Here is a 22,191-nt window from a genome sequence, read left to right as displayed (position 1 = left end):
AAGATCCAATTTAGGAATAAAATATTTTAATTTTATTCTTTTCTATTTTTTTAGTTTCTATACATAATTAATGCACAATGTATATATATTCATTATTGTGCATAATGAAAAAGTAAGAGAGAATTTCAATTTACGTTTCTTGTCATAGTATTAAGAACACTAGGATTTTGTTGTGTTTTTATTTTTGTTGTGCATTATTTTGTTTGTAGAAAAACTAATACTACAGGTGAGTTGTAGTATTCACCCCCTCTTTTACACCGACATCCTGATCCAACAATATATTGGAACGTCAGTATGATACTAAAACAGTATTGTTCCGATTAAAGAGTAAAACACTGATATGGTTCAAGATTTCGAATCATAGTTTGGTCTAACCATTGAAATTTTGATACAAGATGATACTTTAAACCTTGCCTTTTTTTTTCAGTATCAGTCTAAGCCTAACAAGGTGAAGCTCTAGTCCGACAAATAATTATCTCACAAGAGTTTGCTAAAATTGTCATTCAAATCACCATATTGAATTTTTGTTTTCCTATTAGAATGTGTGCTAGAGTTTCCATAGTTTGAAATCTAGCAACATAGTTGAAACACAGTGGTTCAAGTAAATTACTAAAATAAAATGAAACTCGATACTGACCAACATGGGTACTCCCACTTATGTCACTGGTACAGATCGTGTTGGTAAGTATTGTGTCATATCGACACTCGAAAAACCTTGGTATTGCTTTTTTATATGGAACTCTTGTCCCATATGTTATCATTGAATTTGTTTGTTTTGCATGTCAAATACTATTTTCTTCTTTATGTGAATATTTTTTCTTCATAGTGAATGGTTGTCTTTTTTCTCTTCTAATACATATACATCATCTGGAATATTAGATGTTTCCGGTCTCTATAAATGCATCTGACAATCATCAGAGTCTTGAAGTACAAAAACATTGTATCCTTGTTGCTGCCAGTAATCCCTACCCTCTCCCTACTCCTGTCTATCGACCTCCTGTCTCAAGTTTAGAACACAAGGAGAATACTGAAGTACAAAAAGAGAGTTTCCTTGCTGATGCTGAGATTGTTGCAAAATCATTTAGCCAGGTAATAAAGGCAATATACAATATAATTTTTTGTTTTATATACGTGGTAGTGAACTAGTAGTAAGTTCTGTTTCCTGTTTTACTATATGCTTGATTACTCTTTTGCAGTGCTTTGTCTCGTTGTCAGTGATTTCACCTAAGCAACTACCCAAATTGAGATCGATATATAATTCGGTATTTATGTCTCCATCACAAGCCATTTAATTATGCCATACATATATTTTTTGTCAATAATTTTAATTTCTTTAATGCCAAATCATTTAATACTTTCCCTGAAAATTGTTGGCTTGGCCAATATTCATATAAAGCATGGACCATTTATTTATATACCTTACTATACATTGACGGCTACGAAGTTCAGTCTTTTCTTTTCTTGAATGAAGCTTATACTACCTAAAATTCCTATTCCTCTCTTCTTATGAACTTCTATGATTCTATTTTGCTCGTTGCGAACCACACCAGTTGATAATGATTGAATTTACATGGCTACTTTCTTTTGTTGCTAGAGCCAAAGTTTGAAGTATCATTTTTGACTTGGGTACCCCCATCTAGAATGATACCACGCCTATGCTATGCAAGTGTGCTGATACTGTGTCCTGGTGGCATCAATTAGGAAGTAGGAGGGAAGAAGAAGAAAAAGCTCACTTTGAGGAGGAGAAATCCTTGTTGATGCCTGTGGGATTTGTTCACAGAAGGTGGGATCAAGAGGGTGGGTGGATAGATATGGGAAATTAGGGATAAGTTTAACTGGTTTACAGTTTGACAACTAACGATTTTGGTTATTAACTTTTTGTTGGGCTTTGCCCTCAGTAGTTATTTGCTGTTTTTGATACATGGTTCTACAGCGACATTGAAGCTGGATATCAGTGATGGATATTAATGGTAAGTGCCAGTGGGCGGTGCGCATTGGCAGGCGGTGACGTCCAATCCTTTTATGATTTTGGTCCTCAGGTGGAATGATATGCTTTTCTCTTGTTGACTGCATTATTTTTGAATAAAGCATTTGATGAATGTGTTTGCTACCCATTTGTATTTGATGTATTTGCCCATGTTGAGCAAAGAAAAAGTTGCAGGTTGCATCTACGAGGGTGAATGAAAAGCAAGTGACACCTCTCGGGTGACCAATATGTTTCAGCCTCTTTGTTGTGGCAGATTAGTTCAGTTGCCTTATTGTATAACCTGGCTTAATCAACTGACGCCTGCCCCTTATGTTTAATTGGATTAGCTCAACATTAAAGCCCTTAGTTGTTATGACCAATTGACCTTGTTAAGGGTTGCACTGTAGATGTAATCACTAGTTTTATATCCGCATATGTACTTTTTTTTGGGTATATATATAGTAAGATAAACTCGGGCATTGCTTCTCAAGTTTATTCTCTCCCAATTATTCCCTTCAAGAAGTATCAGAAGAGCCAGGAGAGATACGGGGCTTTAGTGTTCTGCTTTCATGTTCTTACCATCCCTACCCATTCATATTATTTTCCTTCAGTTGCACAATGTAGCAGCACCGCTAGGGCTTTAGCAGTTCTGCTTTCATTTTCTTACGATCCCTACCCATTCATATTATTTGCCTTTAGTTGCACAATGTAGCAGCACCACTAGGGCTTTAGCAATAATGTTGAATTCTGTATAAAAAAATTCTAAGGCTAATTGTCACAATAATATTCATTGTTGGGTTCTGTATTTGTTGACACTATGGTTTCTTGTCATTCACAATCTTATGAAGTTGTCAACAATTTTATGTCTGTGTTGGATCAGTTGGTGATGCTGGCTTTATGGATTAAAAAGTGGATGCTTTGGGGTTTGCAATAGGAGCCGTATAACATATAATATATAGTCTCCTATATGTGATTGGCTCCAATAGTCTGATTTGCATCAATATGCAGTCTACGTGATTATATATGCAGCTGAAATTGCGAATACCCAACTATATGAACTTGTGTTTCACTTGAACTAGTTTAGGTTGAACTGAATAAAATAAAACTCCCAATTATCACTTGTCCAGCTCCCTTCTCAAATAAATGGATTTTGTTTTGTTTTTGTTCCCTTGAGAGGATTAATTATTATAATTGCCTAATACTTTAAAGGTGTTGAGACCTAATTATAAATAGAATAATGCTTAATTGCAATCATATAAACTTCATGGCGATAATCTATATTAAGGCAGAGTGGACTACCTGTAAAAAAAACTAATACTGTTTTATAGAGCAAATGCATAATAATTTTTTTTATCTATATTAAGGCAAAATTGTTCCAACTTATTCAAAATTATAACACATGGAGTTACTTTTATATTAAAATACATTCTACCAACTAGGTCAAAATTGCTTAAATTTGATCAAAATCACTCCAACTAGATTAAAATTGCTTTAGCATTGTTGTAGTAGCTATGACCATACTTGCTATAAGTTGTAGCAACTATGGCCATAACTGTTGCAACAATGTTAAAGTAATTATGATCAAATTGGAGCAATTTTGTTGCGATGATAGCTGCTACAACTTGCTCCATGTTATAGTAGCTATGTCCATAGTTGCTACAAGTTGTAGCAGCTTTAGATATAGCTACTACAAAAGTGTTAAAAGTGATTTTGACCAAATTGGAGCATTTACGTTCAAGTTTGAGTAATTTTGACCAAATTGGTAAAGTGTATTTTTATATATGAATGTTTTATGTGTAGTAATTTTGATTAAATTGGATCGAAATGAAAAGTTGAGCCGTTTTATTTTAACACATTATAGCTATGACTATAGCTGCACAATGCGTGTTTAAGAGTATTTTTGGATGAAAAATATGATGGGGTGCTGTTTTGACCTTTTTTTTGTTGAAAAAGTGGCACCATTCTTGTGTTGAAAACGATAATAAGTGGTGCTCTTTTGATTTTTTTCCCATCCTTATTCCTGTTGCCCAATTTCAGACTAACTCGTGCTCGCCTAAATCATGAGATCTACATTATTGGAGATCGTGTGCATTATTTCTTGCATCATATTTTGAATACTGACATTCTTTGCCAGGAAACTGCATTGCTTTTGCATCTTCTTCTTCCTGCTTCTGCCTTATGTTCTTGCAAGATCTTCCCAGAAATAGATTTGTTCTTCACAACTTCCCTTTAACAAAGACTCTGTTCAGCAACAAATTTATTTGCTTTGCCCGTCTCCAAGAATGTTTCCGGATCTTCATTGTTGTTTACATAAATCCAGCACCACATCACTTTCTCTACCATTTCGTTTTTGTTTTCTTTTTTAATAATTTGAAACAGATCTGCTCTTAAAGTTTGGTGGAGACCTATTCTGTGCTTCCTTCATAATATATCTGGTTCCAATTGGTATTTACTAATTGGTTCTCTGATAGATTTGGTGGTTTCTCTGCTGAATCTGTGTTCAGATTTATTCTTGGTATTGTGAAGCTAGCAACCAGCTCCACCTTGTGTATCTTGTGCAAATTTTTATGAGACTGGTGCTCTTCCTCAAATATGGTTCCACATAAGGAGGCATTCCAGAATGGTATCCTCAGCAACAGACCTACCATTGATATATCAGTTGAAGAGTATCTTTAAGATGTCTTAAGTTACTAACCTCTCAGGTGCATTATGTCAGTCTTTGTTATTGGTGGTTCAAGAAGATAATTCTACTGCTTGTATGACTTAGATTATGGATCAAACATCTAAATTCTATCTTCAAGAACCTTAACATTTATTTCTTCTCCATTCATGCCACTTTGTAGCAGATGAGTCACTCTCCTATGTGAAAGGTGTTGGTAGGCTACCTACACACTATCTTTGTAACTTTATTCAATCCTTTGTATGCCTAATTTTTCTTTCTATTTATTATCTCCGAGCAAACACATTCACTTAATTGTTCAATAATCTTCAATTCTGATTCAGATTCTGTATAGGACATGCGTGTTAAGGATTGTATTAGTTGGCAGTGACTACATGCTCAACTCTTCTTATAGTTAATTCTTGTGCAATTAAAATCCGTAGTCATCATAAACATCCTAGCCGACTAAATTGCGAATGTGTGCCTTACCAATTATGTAACCATGCCCTATCCTTATTTCTGAATAGTGTTCATAATGTGATTTTGACCTTTGTCCTTGGCACACTTTGATATCTGGATTGTAAGTCGAGTCTCTTGGAAAACTTGTTTTCAAATATTTTGTTATATTTACTAATTGTTCTAGAAATGATGTCTCTTCTTATTGAAAGAGTGTTATGAGTCTTTTCCTTCTTTTGTTCTTTTTTGTGATGAGATAAAATTCAGTTTAGTGTATCCATTGAAGTCTCAAGAAGTGGCAATGCCACCATGCCGAGGTGTATTTCTTGGCCTCTTTCATACCTTTGAAGAGTCAAGCATGGTACTGACAAGTGCCAACTTGCTACTCAAATGCTTGTTAGTATTGGATCTGACCTGATTAGGACCTTCCTATTACTCTCTACAATGATACCAACAAGTGCACTACTTCACATCTTTCTCAAAATATCTCCTATACTTCTTTTTCATCTAGTTACTCTACTTTTATTTCATCTTTGGTTTCACATTCCATTCATAAAACTATTTTTAGATGCTCTTTCTGATTTGATATAGAGACAAGAAATGGTTGACAACTTGATATCTTGCATTTTAATGACGCTTGAGAGCTAATTCCTCTTCCTCTTCCCAAGTATACAAATGTATGTAAGTAGGTAGGTACTCATTGCAAAGACGAAATTTGGAGGTATTGTGCATCGATTGAAACCCAATTTGTGGAAAAGGGTACACTTAAATTTATGAAGTTGATTACATTGATGCTTTTTTCTTGTGACTAAGTTGTTTTTTGTGTGATTCTTTCTCCCTTTGCCATGTAGTCACTTCCTTCATTGGATATCAATAATGCCTTCATGAGAATCTTGAGGAAGAGGTATACATGGAATAATGTCTTGGATTTGTTGCTATGGGAAAATGCTAGTGTTTAAGCTGCAAGTGTTTTTGTATAGGATCTAGCAATCTACTAAGTTTGGTAAAATTCATCTTTGCACTTCTGTAATTCTGTATAACTAGGAGCACACTAGATTAGTCAGAATTTTATCTCTTTTTTATTTTTCAGTTTGGAGCATGTATTCATCTCATTATTTATGTTGATGACATTAATAGTTCCTACAATGATGATGCTACAAGAATCACAAAGTTGAAACCATATCTTATACTGACACATTAAAACCAAGAACCTGAAAAATCTAAGCATTTTCTTGGCAAATATGTTGCTCTCCATGATTAGACATTTATCTTTCGTAGAGAAACTACAAACATGATATGCTTTTAATTTGCTTGAAGAACTAGAATGTTAGAAGCTTGACCAATTGATACCAAGGTTGTAGGGATTGTACCTAGGAACAGGAAGAGCTCCATAAAAGCAGATCATAGGATCGTAAGATCCTAAAGTTTACTAAGAATAGTTTAGAAATAATTACCTATTGGCATTTAATATACAATATTACTATGAATATTTCAATCTTTATCATTCCAATATTGATAAATCAAATTACTCATTTTAAATAAATGAAAGATACAATATAATTTTTAGTGTTCCATGTATATATAACTAGTAATAACTTCAATAAGATGAATCATAATTATACAATGACATATAATAACAACAATTAAAAGGTTTTCTTACTTAGGAGTCAACAAGAGTTTTATGTTATCCAAAACATTCTCAAATGATATGACATGAAGAAAATTATTTGTTGCACTAAATGTCAATTGTTAAAATGTCTAATTGAATAAAAATATATCCTAATTAAGGAGATGGGAACCAAGATTCTGTAACCAAAGCTTTCTCCTCTGTCAAATTGAAGATTTTTTAACCAAAACTTTCTCCTCTGACCCCTTCTTCACACGAAGCCTAGTCCACTTGTATCTTCAGTCCTCTGAGTGGAAGCTTCCTGTTCCATAGTTGAATCCTGCTCCACCCTCTTTTAAAGTCAAATCCATCTTGGGTGGTACTGGACAAAATACTAGGCACTGTCTAATATTTGTGTTTATGATTGTTGGTTTCGTTCAGCCACCAGAATGCTAAGTTTGATCTGAGCTGACAGAAAAGGCACAAGATTCCAAACTTGAGCTAAATAAATGATATTGAAGTTAATGTGGTTCTTCCAATATTTAACACAATGCAGGCAAGAATTGTGATTTGTTATATATACTACTTTTTACTATATAATTACTTTCTTGACAACTGAGATTTATGTGTGGTTATTTTGTAAATAAGATAACATCATGTTCTCTTTGTGAAAATCACGACGCTTAAGTTCCATATTCTTGTAACTTTATTATCTAGTAAATTCTCTTTGAATGTGCTATTAGTTTCTTTTTTTTTGTGCATCTAAAAAGAGCATCTATATTATGGTCCTCATTATACAATGTATCTCTGTTTTCTAGTCTCCTCAACAGTTCATTTTTTTCTTGCAATTTTTTGTCAGCATTTCATTGTGTTCATGCAAAACAACTATGCCTATTAGATTCTATTTTGTGTTATTGTTGTTTTATGAGTTCATTGTCTATCTTAGCCAGTCAATTAGATAAAAGTTTGTTGTTATACAGGGAAAGAAAAATCCTCATGCTGCAGATCCATCAGTAGATCATGCTAGAAATCCTCATTTTCTAGTTTTACTTTCAGAGTCCTTTGTGGAGGCTTGTCCTGCTCTAAGCCGCTCTTTATTGCCAAACCAGAGCATCTCAAGTCAAGGAATTGGAAAGATAGATGTGTCTTCTGCTGGTCCTATTTCAGGACTGCCTGCAACTGCTAACCCATCAGGTTAAATTTTTTTGTTCCAGCATTTAATGGATTTGGTTGTCTAAATAGATATTGCTAATTTGAAAATTTCTGCTCTTGGATTCATTTTTATTGTGTATTGCTGCAATGTATACCATTTTCTACCTCCAGTATCTACATGAAAAAAAATGTTTCATTGTTTTTTCTTTTGGTTGGTAAGTCATAATGATTGACAAAGTGAAAAAGAATATGATTATTAGAATATTTTTTTTGAGAACATAAGTCATGCTACTTTGGCATTTGGAAGAATGTTCTTTTATAAGTTTTAGAGGATGATGCTTGGCATTGCAGACTGATTGCTTCTTTGGGACTTAGGGTTATCAGGTTTTAACCAAGAAAGCATGTGTTTGTTAAGGCTGTTCTTTCCCATCCATTAACCTATGTATTGAACATAGTTTGAAATCTTGTACCACGGCATAGACAGGTTGTTTTGCTTCTGTAAGAACCTATTATACATTGGACTTAGATTGAATTCTCTTAGCATGGTGTACCACAAGCACAAAACATTTTGTCGCACTAAATTATAGAAACCCAATTTGGGTATTGGTAATGTTTCTATGTTACTTGTGTCAATCGTGCAATGAATAATGTGTTGGTGCAATTGATTTTGAAGTTAGGCAAAGTGTTAAGTTAGAAAATGGATTTGATGAGTTTGTGACAAGTGTATGTAGGAGTAGGCCACATGACAAACGGAAGTCTTGATAAATCAAGGGTGATTGGATGTCTGAGAAGAAGTTCTGACACATTAAGGGTGATGTCCACCTAGCAAGATGAAGCTTTGGGAGGTTAAAATTGGCAAGAGAAAGATCTCAAACAAAGGTCATGGAGAAGACTATTCTCTAGGTACTTGGCAGATTTCATTTGTGCTATGATGAGTGTGAGTGCACATGATTAGGATTGGACAAAAGCCTTAGTAATGACCTAACAAATACTCCAATCAATTGAATTGTGATTACTAGTTAACTGATAGTCGAGTCAATTCACTAGACGACTCAAACCTTGACGTTATTAATGTGCTAGTCAACTAATTAGTCGACTGGTACTATATGCCAATCAACTGATTAGTCGACTGCTACTATGTGCCACTTGACTAAGTAATCGATTGATCAACCAAGTTGACTCATCATCTCTCTGTTGAATTGTCAACTAGTGGAAGCTACTGTTGAGAATAGTTGATTAATGGCTACAAGGAGTCGACTAAAATGGTGAGTAAAGTGGTTGCACACAATCGACTAGTTGACTGATCGATTGGATGACTCTAGAAGCTACTAGGAAGCTTGGTAGGGGCCTATAAATATAGGACATATTAGCTGTGAACATTAAAATACATAACAAAGCTATTCTGCTAAATTATCTACTCTCAAACTCTTTTCTTTGCTTCTTGTAAATTTCTCTTCTGCATTTTTGTAATCAAGGCATTGTTAGAGGTTACCACACGTCTGAAGGTTTTCCGAGAAAAAAGCTAGTGGAGTTCATAGTATGAGTTGCTAAAAGGTATAGACTGTGGAGTAGGATCTTGAGGGCTGCCAAACCACATAAACCATTGAGTTAGAATTGTTTTTCTCTCTTCCTTTGTGCGTTTCTTTTATTACTTATGTGTTGCTTTAATTTTCTTGTCGTGGAATAATTTTTGTTGTTGTATCTAAGTGTTGTTTAAGCCTATTAACCCCTCTAGCCTTTTTTCGATACTACAATTGGTATTAGAATAGGTTCTATTTCCAATGGACTAAAAGGCCATAATTATGGTATTGCAAGAAGGCTTTACAATGATGAGGCCATCCTACTTCGACGATATCAATTTTTGTTAATGGGAAAATATTATCTAATGAATGATATAGATATGTGGTTTAGTATTGTTGAAGGTGTTGAGATGTTAGTAAGCAAAATTGACTCCATCAAATCCAAAAATTGGACCATGGAGACGAAGAAGAAAGCTCAATTTAATGCCAAAGCTACCACCACTTTGTAATGTGGATTATCCCACAAACAATACATAAAGATCGGACTATTCAAAAGCACAAAGGAACTTTGAAAAAAATTGATAGAATTGCATAAAGGTATGCATGACTCTTAGATAGCAAACAAAAACTTATGTAGTCAACTGTAGAATTTTAGCCTTAAAGGAAAATCTGTAAGCCAAATGCATGGGAGCTTTGAAGGATTCCTACTTGCGATTCACTTGCTAGATGAAAAGTAGAAAATTGAGATGTTATAAGGTACATTCTAAAATCTTTCCCTACAACTTCTTTATGGGCTTCTTTAATAAATGCTTATAAAATTTTTGTAATTTTATCTAATGTGAAAATTGATGAGATATTTTTGTGATTTTGAGCTTCATGAACATCAAGCTAACCACAAGGACAAAGGATTAACTCTTGTAGTAGAGAAAAATAGATCTAGAAAGAAGATAAAGTTACATCATCATCATAATCCAAGAGCTCCTTCGATCTCGAGAGTGAAAATTCCTCAATCGATGTAGCACACTTTGTGAAGAGGTTCATGAAGAACAAAAAACCTAGCAAGAGGGATATTAAGAAGCTTTTCAAACATCCAAAGAAAACTAAAACAAGAGGTAAGACTAGACATAAATCATCCTTCATTCGTTTTGAATGTAAGAGGAAGGGACATTGAGAGTTAGAGTGCCCCAAACTCAAATAGCAACAAGATAAAAAGAAGAAAAAGACTTTAGGGAAGAATCCTCCTCATTTTCGAAGATCAAAAGTCAACAAAAAGTATCAAGAATCTAAACCTTTGATGAATTTGATGAAAGCTCAAATGATGTTGCAACATCCTCCAATAAAGAATCATTTATCAGCAATAGTTAGATAAGTTCCTCTAAATTAAAGTAATTATATGATACTATTACATGTTTAACAAATGCCTTTGCAAAAATCTAGCGATAAAAATAAGTGCCCATCTAAAGAACTTAAGGCAACTAAGGAAGAATTTTACTTAATGATACAAACTGATGAACTTATTAAGGAAAATTTATGCTTAAAGTCTTTAGTTAGTGATTAATAAATTCTTTGTAAAAACAACAATGTTATAAATCTTTAATCACTAGGAGTGATACTTCCTTGGGTTCCCAAGTATTTACTTATTAACTCAGTAGGAGCCCAACTTTTTATGAGTGCCAAACGACTTGATCTTTATTAGGTACACTTAACCAAAAAGAGCTCTAACCAATGAATCTTTAATAATAGGTGTTCATGGCATATGATCGGTGATATTGTTAATTCCTATCTTTTAGACATTAAGATAAAGGTTACTAGTCAAGGGAATGAGATATAACTTAGTATAAGTCATAGTTATTAAAGGCGCTCGTCTGATTGCTCCTAGTGAGAGGCTTGAGGCGCGATATCTCGCCTCATTGAATCAAGATGTACAGATGTCACAGATGTTGTGATTGGTTTGTATAAGTGTATATCCAGCATGTGTAAAGGTGGTGAACTGCAGGATAAAATCTTGGATCAACTACCAATGTATAAGGGTGCTGAAGGATTTTTTCAAATTCCCATGGCCATTAGATAGAGAACCAAAAAGTCACCAGGTGATCATTTTTTTTAACATATCATAGGTAATGTTATTTAAAATTAGTAACTCTTATTTTATTTCAAATTTCAATATTTGCTAGTTGTGTACATGTAAGTGTAAATATTTAAGGAAATATTCAATAAATTTATTATAAAAATAAAATTAAACATAATTTTTTGTTATGTGTGAAGCTTCATTTCAAAAGAAGAAACAAGTTGAAGCAAAAAGATTAATTAATTTAGTTTTTATTAAGTATAATAGGACTTTGAGGCATTGATATGATATGCGTGATACTGTCAATCTTATTTCTTTGGATGAGATATACAATAACAATGAATGATTGATGGGGGGATTGAATGATAACGCTAATGAAAAAAATAATTTAATATTTGATGATGACAATTTAACTTGGCATGAGCTTCTGGAGCTAATGAAGATGCCTACAGTTTTAGATCTCAAGCTTCATCTTCTTCAAAAGAAGGGCAACTACATCAAAAGGAATTAAGAGAAGATCTTCTATTTGTCAACTTAATGATGAAGAGGAGGAAGAAATCGATCTTGAGGAAACTGATGAAGATTCAGCTGGATATAAATATAAAACATTTGGCGATGATGATAATGATATGATCAAGGAAGATGATGAAAATTTTGATGATTTAGATATTTGAAGTTTTTTTCTTTAATTTGAATTATGTGTATAACGTATTTATTTACTAGTGAATTATATATTTACATCATTGTTTATTTTTTTATGGATTATAGTTTTGTTAGTGAAATATTTTGGCAGAAATTTTCTATATATGTTTGAATTATAAAAATTTATACCAGAGCGTCTTACTTGCATGCGCCTCACTTTGTGTTGTGGGCCTTAAGCCCCACAACAGTTATGCGCTTTTGGGCGTCACATATCTTAAATAACTATGGTAAAAGTCAACTATGTGACACCCAATACAAACTCAAATTTGATGCAAAAATTTATTTAATTAAGAATGCAAATTTAGATTAAACCCTATTAGCAGATAAAAGATAAAATAGTATATATTTGATAGATGTATCTTGCATTACAATCTCTAGCTTTAAATGTTTTCTAACATAACCATAGGTGATTAGCTCTTGCTAACATGAGACTAATCACAAAATTATCTAAAGAAGAATTAATTAGAGGATTACCTAAAATAACATATAACAAACAAGTTATGTGATGCTTGTCAAAAGGATAAACAAATCAAAGTTACCCATAAATCTAAAAAATGTAGTAAGCACTATAAGATCCTTAGAACTATTACACCTAGATTTATTAGATAGTCATATTGTCATTTAACAAAAGTAAATATTATCATGTTATTGTGATTGTTGATAACTATAGCATCGTCACATGGGTCAACTTTTTTTTCTTTTTTTTTTCACAGTTAATGGAACTATGATGCCCCGTCAACCAATAACTGTTGGAAGCATCCCAACTGCAACTGTAAAAGTGGTATAAACTTTCAGCACTTTCATATTTTTAGCCTGGTTAATTTTTTGACAATATTTATTTTATAATAATATGTTCTTTTTCCTAGAAGTAATCAGATGACTTATGTTTTCTCATTTCAGGAGCCAACGACTGTTTCTTCTATGGTGTCTGGTCCTGGTTTTTCGCATATTACATCAATCACTAATGTTCCTTCTCAAGGAGTTTCCAACCTACAAAATTCTTCTCCGTCTCATAGCTCTCAGGAAATGAATGCCAATATTGACACCACACAGGAAATCAAACCATTAATAAATCCTCTCACACAACCATTACGCCCTGCAGTTCCTGCTCCAGCTAATGTCAACATCCTTAATACGATTTCCCAACATCGAACACCTGTGGCAGTTCACATGTCGAATATGATCTCTAGTGGTATGGCATCATCTGCTCATTCGGCCATTTCTTCAGTCCCGGGGTCTGGACAACCAATGGCTATGACACAAGTTGCTCAAAATTCACCACTTGGTTCACTTGCATCAGTCAATTCTAATTTAGGTGGAAACTCAAGTATTGGCATTCCACCCACACTAAATAGTCTTCAAGGAAATATGACAATTGGTCTTTCAGCATCAAATGTTGGACAAGGAACATTAACATCAGGTGCACAAATAAGCCAAATTGGAATGACAATAAACCAAAACATGATGAACAATCTTGTATCCAGCTCTGTCTCCTCTGGTCCCGGAACCATGATCCCGACACCTGGAATGTCTCAGCAAACTGGATCACATTCACTTGAGGTAGCTAATAATACTGCAATCAACATGCCTTTGGTGCAGCAAGGCTCAAATATTCAACAGTCTCAGTCCAAATATGTTAGAATTTGGGAGGTGGTGTTCTTTTTTCTGTTTTCCCAAGATTATCATATGCTTCAAAGTTGAACATCTTTAGTAATGAGTTGATTGTTAGCTACATTTTAAGGAGTAAATGGCATACCTTGAATCTTGTTCTTGTATGATTCTAGAAACTTATGTTGGAAAGAGTAAAGTTTGTGAAGTGTCATGGTTAAATTTTGAATCGTAGTACACTATAAAATGTAATAAAGGAATAAATTCCTCAGTTACCTTTTACAAATGTCTTTTCTTTTCTGCAAGTTTTATCTTGGTACTAAAAATTAGAGTGCTGCTTGTGTGTTCATTAACGCTCAACTTTATTGTCATGTTGCTAGGTGAAGCTACCATATAAAATATCATGCCTTTAAAGTTAATGTCTATCTTATGTGCTTTCCCTATTCATTAGTATCCCACTGTCAGAATTGATGCTTATCCTAATCTGCTGTTATTTGTTTAGGGACAATTGTCTGGACAGAGACAAGGGCAACCTGTGTTTATTTGTAAACTTGAAGTAAGCTTTGGATTCTTATTTATGTTTGTAATGATGTCATGCAATTTTCTCTTGTTGTCCACCATTCAACGACGATAAAATATTGGCTATGCAACACACTGTATTATTTTGACTCTACTATATTTCAATATATTAGTATACAGATGAGTATCAACTCGTATTTTACACTATTCATAACAGCTAGTATTTAAAACTTTTGAAGTAGATTATACCAAACAAGTAACGCCTTTTGGAAGCACATGAAATATTGTTATTTATTTATTTTTATGAACTGCTGTTTAACTTATTCTAATATAGGAAACCCATATATCAAGATAATAGGCAATGTAGACTATAGGCTTCTTACACTTTTCTCATTTGTAGAAGATTCTTGTTCTTGGATAAATTAAGTCTATCCATGGCTTGGGTTTAAGTTGACATTATGAGATGAGATTTTGTTTCTTTGGTACAATTATCATTGCACTGCTTATTTATTTTTATTTTGTCTTTTAACAAAATCAATTTTCATTGCTTGGCATGAAGTTGATATTATGAAATTTTCATTTATAATATTACCATTTCAATTGGCATTGGTATGTTTATTTTATCTTTAACAATGAGTTTACCAGTTTGCTTGTGGTGATGATCTTGGATTCAAGTGTCAGAATAATAGACAAATTAGAAAGTCAATTATTTAATTATGTGCTAACCACATTTTCGATGGATCTAAATTTCATTGTATTTTAATATTGACTATCATCATGATTTTGATTTATGCTCTAGTAGTTCACCATTCCATATACATATTAATGATCGCGAATAAGATAGTCAGGATTGAGATCCTCCCTAGGAACAAAAGGAGGGGCTTAGGTTCAAATCTTAGGAAAGCATAAATAACAACAACAATATCGGGAGCTATATATTTTCTCAAACAACTAATTGAAAAGTATCGGGAGCAAAAGCAAGATTTACACATGGTATTCATTGACTTAGAAAAAGCTTATGATAGAGTTTTAAGAGAAATTATATGGAGAATTCTAGAAAAGAGAGGTATTAGCGTTACATATATCAAACTAATTAAGGATATGCATGAGAATGTAACGACCAGAGTGAATACTTCAGACAGATTAATTGAAGTATTTTCAATAAAGATATGGTTACATTAAGGATCAGCTCTAAGTCTCTATCTTTTTACACTAATTATAGACGAACTCATTAGACACATTCAAGACATAGTACCGTGGTGTATGTTGTTTGTAGATGATATTGTTTTAATAGATGAGACACGTGAAGGAGTAAATGTTAAACTAAAATCTTAGCAGGAAACACTAGAAGTGAAAAGTTTTAGGCTTAGTAGAGTAAAGACAGAATATATGAAATTTAAATTTAGCAATATTAGACATAACGAGACAATTGTTAAGATAGGGGATGATGAGTTGTCTGATATTGAGAGCTTTAAGTATTTAGGATCATTTTTACAAGATGATGGAGGGATTGAGAGAGATGTCTTACATATAATACAAACAGGATGGTTGAAATGGAGGAAAGCATTGAGTGTTTTATATGATCGTAAAGTACCTCTAAAATTTAAAGTTAGGTTTTACAAAACGGTGGTTAGACCTGCTATGTTATATGACATTGAATGTTGGGTTATGACTCAAGCACATGAGTAGAAGATCAGAGTTGCAGAGATGATGATGTTAAGATGGATATGTGGTCATACGAGGATGAACATAATAAGAAATGAGAGCATTAGAAAGAAAGTTGGAGTTGCATCTATTGAGGGAAAACTACGCGAGACACATTTAAGATGGTACGAATATGTACTTAGACAATCAATAAATATTCTAGTTAGGCGATATGAAACTATGACAAATACACCCATCAAACGAGGAAGAGGAAGATCAAAAAAGAAGTGGTTAGTAACAATAAAACAAGATAAAATTTATTTAAATATAGATGATGATATAGTAGGGGGTAGAGTCCAATGACGTAGAAGGATCCATCTAGCCGACCCTACCTAGTGAGATAAGACTTGATTGTTGTTGTTAGGAAAACATAAAATTATAAAATTTTTAAAATTTAATTATACTATTTTAGAACTATATTTGATATTTATAATTCACATATATTAACTTTGGATATATTATTACATTTTAAACACTATTTTTCCAATATCATAAAGCATAAACAAGTATATATTCAGTCTTTATATAGTAACAACCGTTATAAGATAAATAACAATATTAGATATGTTATAGTGCATAATTAAATTACATTAGTTAATAGTTAAAATTGTAATTAAATATGGTTATAAGTTCTATAATGCAACTTTAGAATTATAGTTAAACAATAAAAAACCATCCAATTTAATTATAGTTACAACTTATATAACTTTAATGAAACTTATATAACTCATATAAAGTTATAAGTTATAATCATTCACACATGAAATACAATTAATTTGTATAATATTTCTTATGTAACTTATAAGAGATAAGTTATTTTTATTAGTTATATAATTATAAACTTACATAAGCTATGCCGAAGTTTTGGTTTTTGAGTGGAATGATACTATTTCAATATCGTATCGATATTTCAATGCATGGTGTCGGTAATGAATTGAAGTTGAAGGAGATGAAGCATTGGAAGAAGACATTGTTTATGTCGAGCATGATTCTAAATCTTGTACCATTTCTGGCGAAATGATCGAAATATATCATTCTAGTAAATTATCTAAACTTGATACCACTCAACATAGACAATGTCTTCTTCATTTGCTTCATCTTCTTACAACTTTCAATCTATACCGAAGCCATGCATTGGAGTGTTAGCACGATATTAAAATAGTATCTTTTCGGTTAATGACCGAAACTACAACACAACTCAAGATTTTGAATTTTGATGCCGAGTGGTATCGAGTTTCGATTATTTATTAGAACGATACATTTCAACCGTTTTACTCGATACAATATAAGATTTTAAACCATGGTTAATATAATTGTCAACTTTGTAAAATTATAATTTTACAACGATATAACTTTATAATATAATTTATAAAACTTATAGAGTTATATATTTAAACTCCTTTCTGGGACTTGTCTCTTCTCCTTGCCTTTGTCTTGACACCCTTATCTTGACAATGCGAGAGGCAGATGTAGACAAGCCCTGAGGCTGCCTCGATAGCTTGTCTCAAGATCAAAAGCTAAACTTAATGGGATTTATCACCTAAGTTCTCCATTTTCCTCACTGGATGATTCCTTTACAAGCTAATGTGCCAACAACCTTCTCTTCCTCAGTTTGCTGCGAATTCCTTGACCTTGGCATGTATGCTTGCTTCTCAACCTCGTCAATCAAATTTTAACTTCTCATCCTCTTTTTCCTCTTATCATTGACAACAAGATTTTCTTCATCATGGTCCTCTCACTCACCTCTCATTCCAGCCGAACCGACCATTGATACTCCATGACAACATCGCAATATCCCAATGATACGGTTGACACTTTGTGGCACAAGTTAATTTTCTTGCACCAATCAATGATGTGTTTAGGCCATCTGACAGTAAATCTTGGAGTTGCTGGGCATGCTTGAAATTAATGCTGGGATGAATTTTTCCTGCATGGGAATTATCATGAAGAAAACCTCTTTTTTTTTAATCTCTAATCCTTTTCTTTATATGAATATATAAATTTTACTTGCCTTGATCATTGTGTAATTTCTTTATGGCAGGGTTATAGAAGTCAAACAGCATCAGACTCGTAAGTTTGTTTGACTTTGTTTGATTTTCCATTGGTAGTTAAAGTTCTTTTATGTACCATATGCTTGATCTAGTCACATGTACTCCTACAAGTTAATCTATTGTTTTCAACAGCATTGGATATCCTTGATCTTATATTGAGTTTCTTTTAAATGTCAACACAAAGGGAGATGAAAACACGCTTAGTTGATACTGTCTGCATTCCTCTTGTTTCTGATTTGAGATGGTTATGCAAAACCCCCTGGAATCCTTATATCGGTATTAGAAAGCTCACTCAATTACTAAGTATTTCACACAAAACAGTTTAATTATCCTCATTCCCAATATGATAATAATTGCTGATGTAACACATTGAACATGCTTCCTGTTGAATCATTCAAATTGGTCTCATCCATTCGATCCCCTCTTATTTGTTTGGGAAATTTCATTTTATCCCCTAATGTTTTAATTTAATCTTTCACCTAAATTCACTTTTATGGTCCTCCTTAAGTTTTGTTTTGTCTTCAAAACTACCCCTCTGCTGTTAATAAAAAAGGGCTTGAAAGCCTGACCACATGCATGTTCACATGCTGGGTGGGAAGCCATTCATTGACTGCCCCATCTCCTTGGGTTCATCCTGGTTGAAGATGCAGTCGTCAAAGGCTATGTTTGCTACTATCATTGCTGCTCCACAGGTGGAACCAATGCCAACCAATATGATGACTGAGTGCAAAGTGCTACATAATACATCATCGTTAACTCATATATGGTCATTCCATCTTCTCATTTTCCCACCATTGTCATCATGCCCCTCGTTATCCTTCATGTCATCACCAGACTTGCATTTCCTGATTTCCTTAGTATTATTGGCATTAGTACTAACAGAAGCATCATAAATGACGAGGGATTGTTTGGCTCATTTGATGAGGGCTTCTTCTTGGTTAACCACCTTGAAGCACACCTTCATTTCTATAGTGCTCATTTTATTTTATAGTCACTACTAACCCAGTTAGGGATCAATCTTTATACAGATCAAGCGAACTGGATGAGGATTGGCATTGGCCAATCCAATTGCAATGGTTTTCTTAGACAAGTGTCCTAGAATATCCTATATATTGAAAAATCAATATTAAATTGATAAGATATTATATTATTGAATTGTTTAAAAAGAATACCGAATTGAGAGTCTTTTTGGATGCCTATAGGTGGCACGTTAAGAGGCTAGAAGAGGGTGTGTTGATGGTAGAAAATGTGAAATTATTAGATTAAGATTTGGAAGAAGTGAACATAGTTCTTAGAGTAGGAGGAGAATGCTTTGGTGTGCTACGAGGAGATAAATTAACCGCAATAAAGTATAGTTCTGGTATACACAATAAAGTCATTCACAAGGGCAACACTTTAGTTAATACATCATTCGTGGTGTTCGCAGGGCCCGCATGACGCCTCTGTATTAGGTGTGCCGGTGACAGTTTCGGTCGGCGGACAGAACGAAATGTTTTGCTTGTATTGGGCGGGACGACATGAGATTTTAAACCTTGAGTAGTAGAACAACTCTCTTCATGTGGATCTGTTGTAGTTTATATGTGGAACACACTAAGTTATAAAGTTGTTTTTATCTTCTTAATGGTATATATAACAAAATGCAGTGCACCATACCAAAATTTACTAGTTATCCCAATGAGGATTATTCAAGTGCAGGAGTGGTTTTCATTCTTCTAACATTCAGTTTCATTCTTACAGTAATGCTTTTTCAACAAAAAGATGGAATATAAATGCTACTTTGGTTTCTGATATTCGATGAGTTTCAATCTTATTGTCATATATTGTGATGTTCAGTCTTAACACAATCTATCAATTACAGTCTAGCAGCCGATTGGCCACCAATCATGCAAATTGTACGCCTCATAGCACAAGAGCATATGAATAACAAGTATATTTCCTCAGTTTTTAAAGTTAATTAAGATAAACCATTTCCCATTCCAATTCTTTCATTCTTGTCTAATTCTTGTTCACTTTAAATGCAGGCAATATGTGGGGAAGGCAGACTTTTTGGTATTTCGAACACTAAATCAGCATGGATTTCTTGGACAATTGCAAGAAAAGAAGCTTGTAAGTTATGGAATGCAAAGCTTGATATTTTCTTTTTCAAATGTCTATTTTTGCTTTCTTCAACATAGTATTTGACCAAATTAGACTTGCAACTGATGACTAAGGGTATTGATCAATGGCTATGCCAATCCTTTTTCACTATGGAGTTTCTATCCTCTGTATGAAAGAATCAATGTATCTGTTTGCAAGGAGATATTCTTCCATTTCTTTAAGTTTCTTTTCTGTCCAAAGGTACTGCTCAAACATTGGCTGCTTTAGCTGTTTTTCTTTCAGATAAATACAATAAAAGCTAGAATTTGGGGGATGTACGTTGATTATAATGCTTCACTCCAAATCCTCCTGTGGTTAACATAAAATTGAAGCAGCTGCAGTACTAGACTTTCTCAATGTTTCTGAACTTATTCCTTCTAGGCTGGCCAAGGAGTATAACCAGTTCGGATGTTGATTCTCTTTTTTGCTCCAGATAACGCTTGGTTTGCTTGGATGGAAAAATAGGAGGGGAGAAGGGAGGGGGCAAATTTAGAAAATTGTAAATGAATCATAGATCACTCATACATATCCATTTCCATTCTTCTTTTGCCTTTTTTTTCCCCCATAAGCTTCTCCCTCCTATTTGTCAATTTTGTGAGCTTTTGCCATCTATTCATTCTACTATCCTTAGTAATGTGCATCCTCATTTGACTTAGCCAACCTCAAGTTATAGGAACAAACAACTTGATGATGGTGAAACTGCACCATTATTCCACTTGCAACCTTTTCGCATCCTATCATATTTACTGAAGTGGATATTGCAATTCCAACTATTAGTCCTAAGTTGCACTTTCTTTATCATTGATTTTATATCCTTGGTGGATAACATACTAAAGAAACACTCTCAGCTAGAAGCTAATATGCTTTTCATGTTGACATCAGTGTGCAGTCATCCAACTACCTTCACAGACATTGCTTCTCTCTGTCTCTGACAAAGCTGGCCGATTAATTGGCATGCTTTTTCCTGGGGTATGTATAGAAGAGTTTATTTTGCTATGCCATTTAGCTTCCGATCTACTAATCTTTTCGTTATATTCTTGTAGGATATGGTAGTCTTCAAACCTCAAGTCTCGAGTCAGCAGCAACAGCTTCAACAGCTGCAGCCACAATCACAGTCCCACTTACATCTCCAGCAGCAACATATGCAGCAGCAGCAACAACTTCAACAGCAAGCACAGCAACATCAGCATCTTCAGGCGCAGCCACCGCCTCAACAGCAGCAACAACAAATGGTCGGGGCTGGAATCAGCCAAACATTTATGCAAGGACATGGCAGGTCCCAAATCATGACACAGGGAAGGCTACCTCAAACAGGGCCAACCAATATGCCTGGAGGAGGTTTTTTACCTTAACCATGTATCAATTAGATATATATTGAATGTGTGAGTAGCCATGAGAGCTTTCTTCTTTATTGTGTTATTAGTTGTAGCAGTGTACCTAAAACTACTGCGACCACCATCACTATTTATGTTCGCGAATGCTTACGCGATTTAAACTATACTCATCATGGTTCCTTCTCAAGGTTTCCTAGTGGTAATATTAATGTGAATGGTTTGTGTTTGATCATTCATGCCGTTGCAGCGGTTAAGATCTCAGCTAACAATTATTTGTTCCACCACAGCAACACATTAGCAACTACAAATCCACTCCACTACATCAAGAAAAAAGTGGGGTTTCAGAATGTAAATGATGTGAGGTGACATGGCTACGATGGCTAATGGCATGTAGTAAGAATTAAAGGTGTTGGACCCTCGCCAAGAACTTTCAGATTCTATTCTTATTGCCTAACTGTTTAGAATGTAATTATGGTTGCCTTTCTTGAACATGAACAAAGAAATGCTCCAATCATCTGTCTACAAAATGCTTGACAAATTCAATAATTTCCAACTCTTTATCCAGCCACATCCAATTCAGAATCAAGGGAGTTGAAGCTTGCCAATCAACAAGAAATTTGTTAACATTATCAAACCTTGAGATTTTTCAAGGATGAACATCAAGTAACCCCCCAAATGCAATGATTTTATTATCAAAATTTTTCAAGGAT

At 33.8% G+C, this 22,191-nt stretch overlaps 1 protein-coding gene across 3 annotated transcripts in view; it reads left to right on the top strand.

Annotated features, from left to right (window-relative positions):
* The window catches only part of LOC141820551 (mediator of RNA polymerase II transcription subunit 25), a 29,210-nt gene extending 7,497 nt beyond the window's left edge, over positions 1-21,713 (top strand). The window contains exons 5-15 of one of the 3 annotated variants that reach the window (XM_074707879.1): positions 880-1,089; positions 1,197-1,262; positions 7,797-7,881; positions 12,843-12,910; positions 13,030-13,782; positions 14,240-14,293; positions 18,002-18,030; positions 19,870-19,938; positions 20,033-20,117; positions 21,030-21,116; positions 21,191-21,713. In XM_074707879.1, the coding sequence (XP_074563980.1) occupies positions 880-1,089; positions 1,197-1,262; positions 7,797-7,881; positions 12,843-12,910; positions 13,030-13,782; positions 14,240-14,293; positions 18,002-18,030; positions 19,870-19,938; positions 20,033-20,117; positions 21,030-21,116; positions 21,191-21,499 (1,815 nt within the window). In that variant the 3' untranslated portion in view covers positions 21,500-21,713. Of the gene's footprint in view, positions 1-879; positions 1,090-1,196; positions 1,263-7,667; positions 7,882-12,842; positions 12,911-13,029; positions 13,783-14,239; positions 14,294-18,001; positions 18,031-19,869; positions 19,939-20,032; positions 20,118-21,029; positions 21,117-21,190 lie in introns of all 3 variants that reach the window. The other 2 variants (XM_074707878.1, XM_074707877.1) reach the window with 2 other exon arrangements.
* Positions 21,714-22,191: the final 478 nt, after the last annotated feature.

This window comes from Curcuma longa, unplaced genomic scaffold (genome assembly GCF_044706935.1).
Source record: "Curcuma longa cultivar G26 ecotype Majalengka, Jawa Barat unplaced genomic scaffold, ITB_CL_G26_1.1 utg509_np1212_2302976_RagTag, whole genome shotgun sequence".
Classification (NCBI taxonomy): domain Eukaryota; kingdom Viridiplantae; phylum Streptophyta; class Magnoliopsida; order Zingiberales; family Zingiberaceae; genus Curcuma; species Curcuma longa.
Note: the sequence above shows the minus strand (reverse complement) of the source record. Positions and strands in the feature narration are given on the sequence as shown.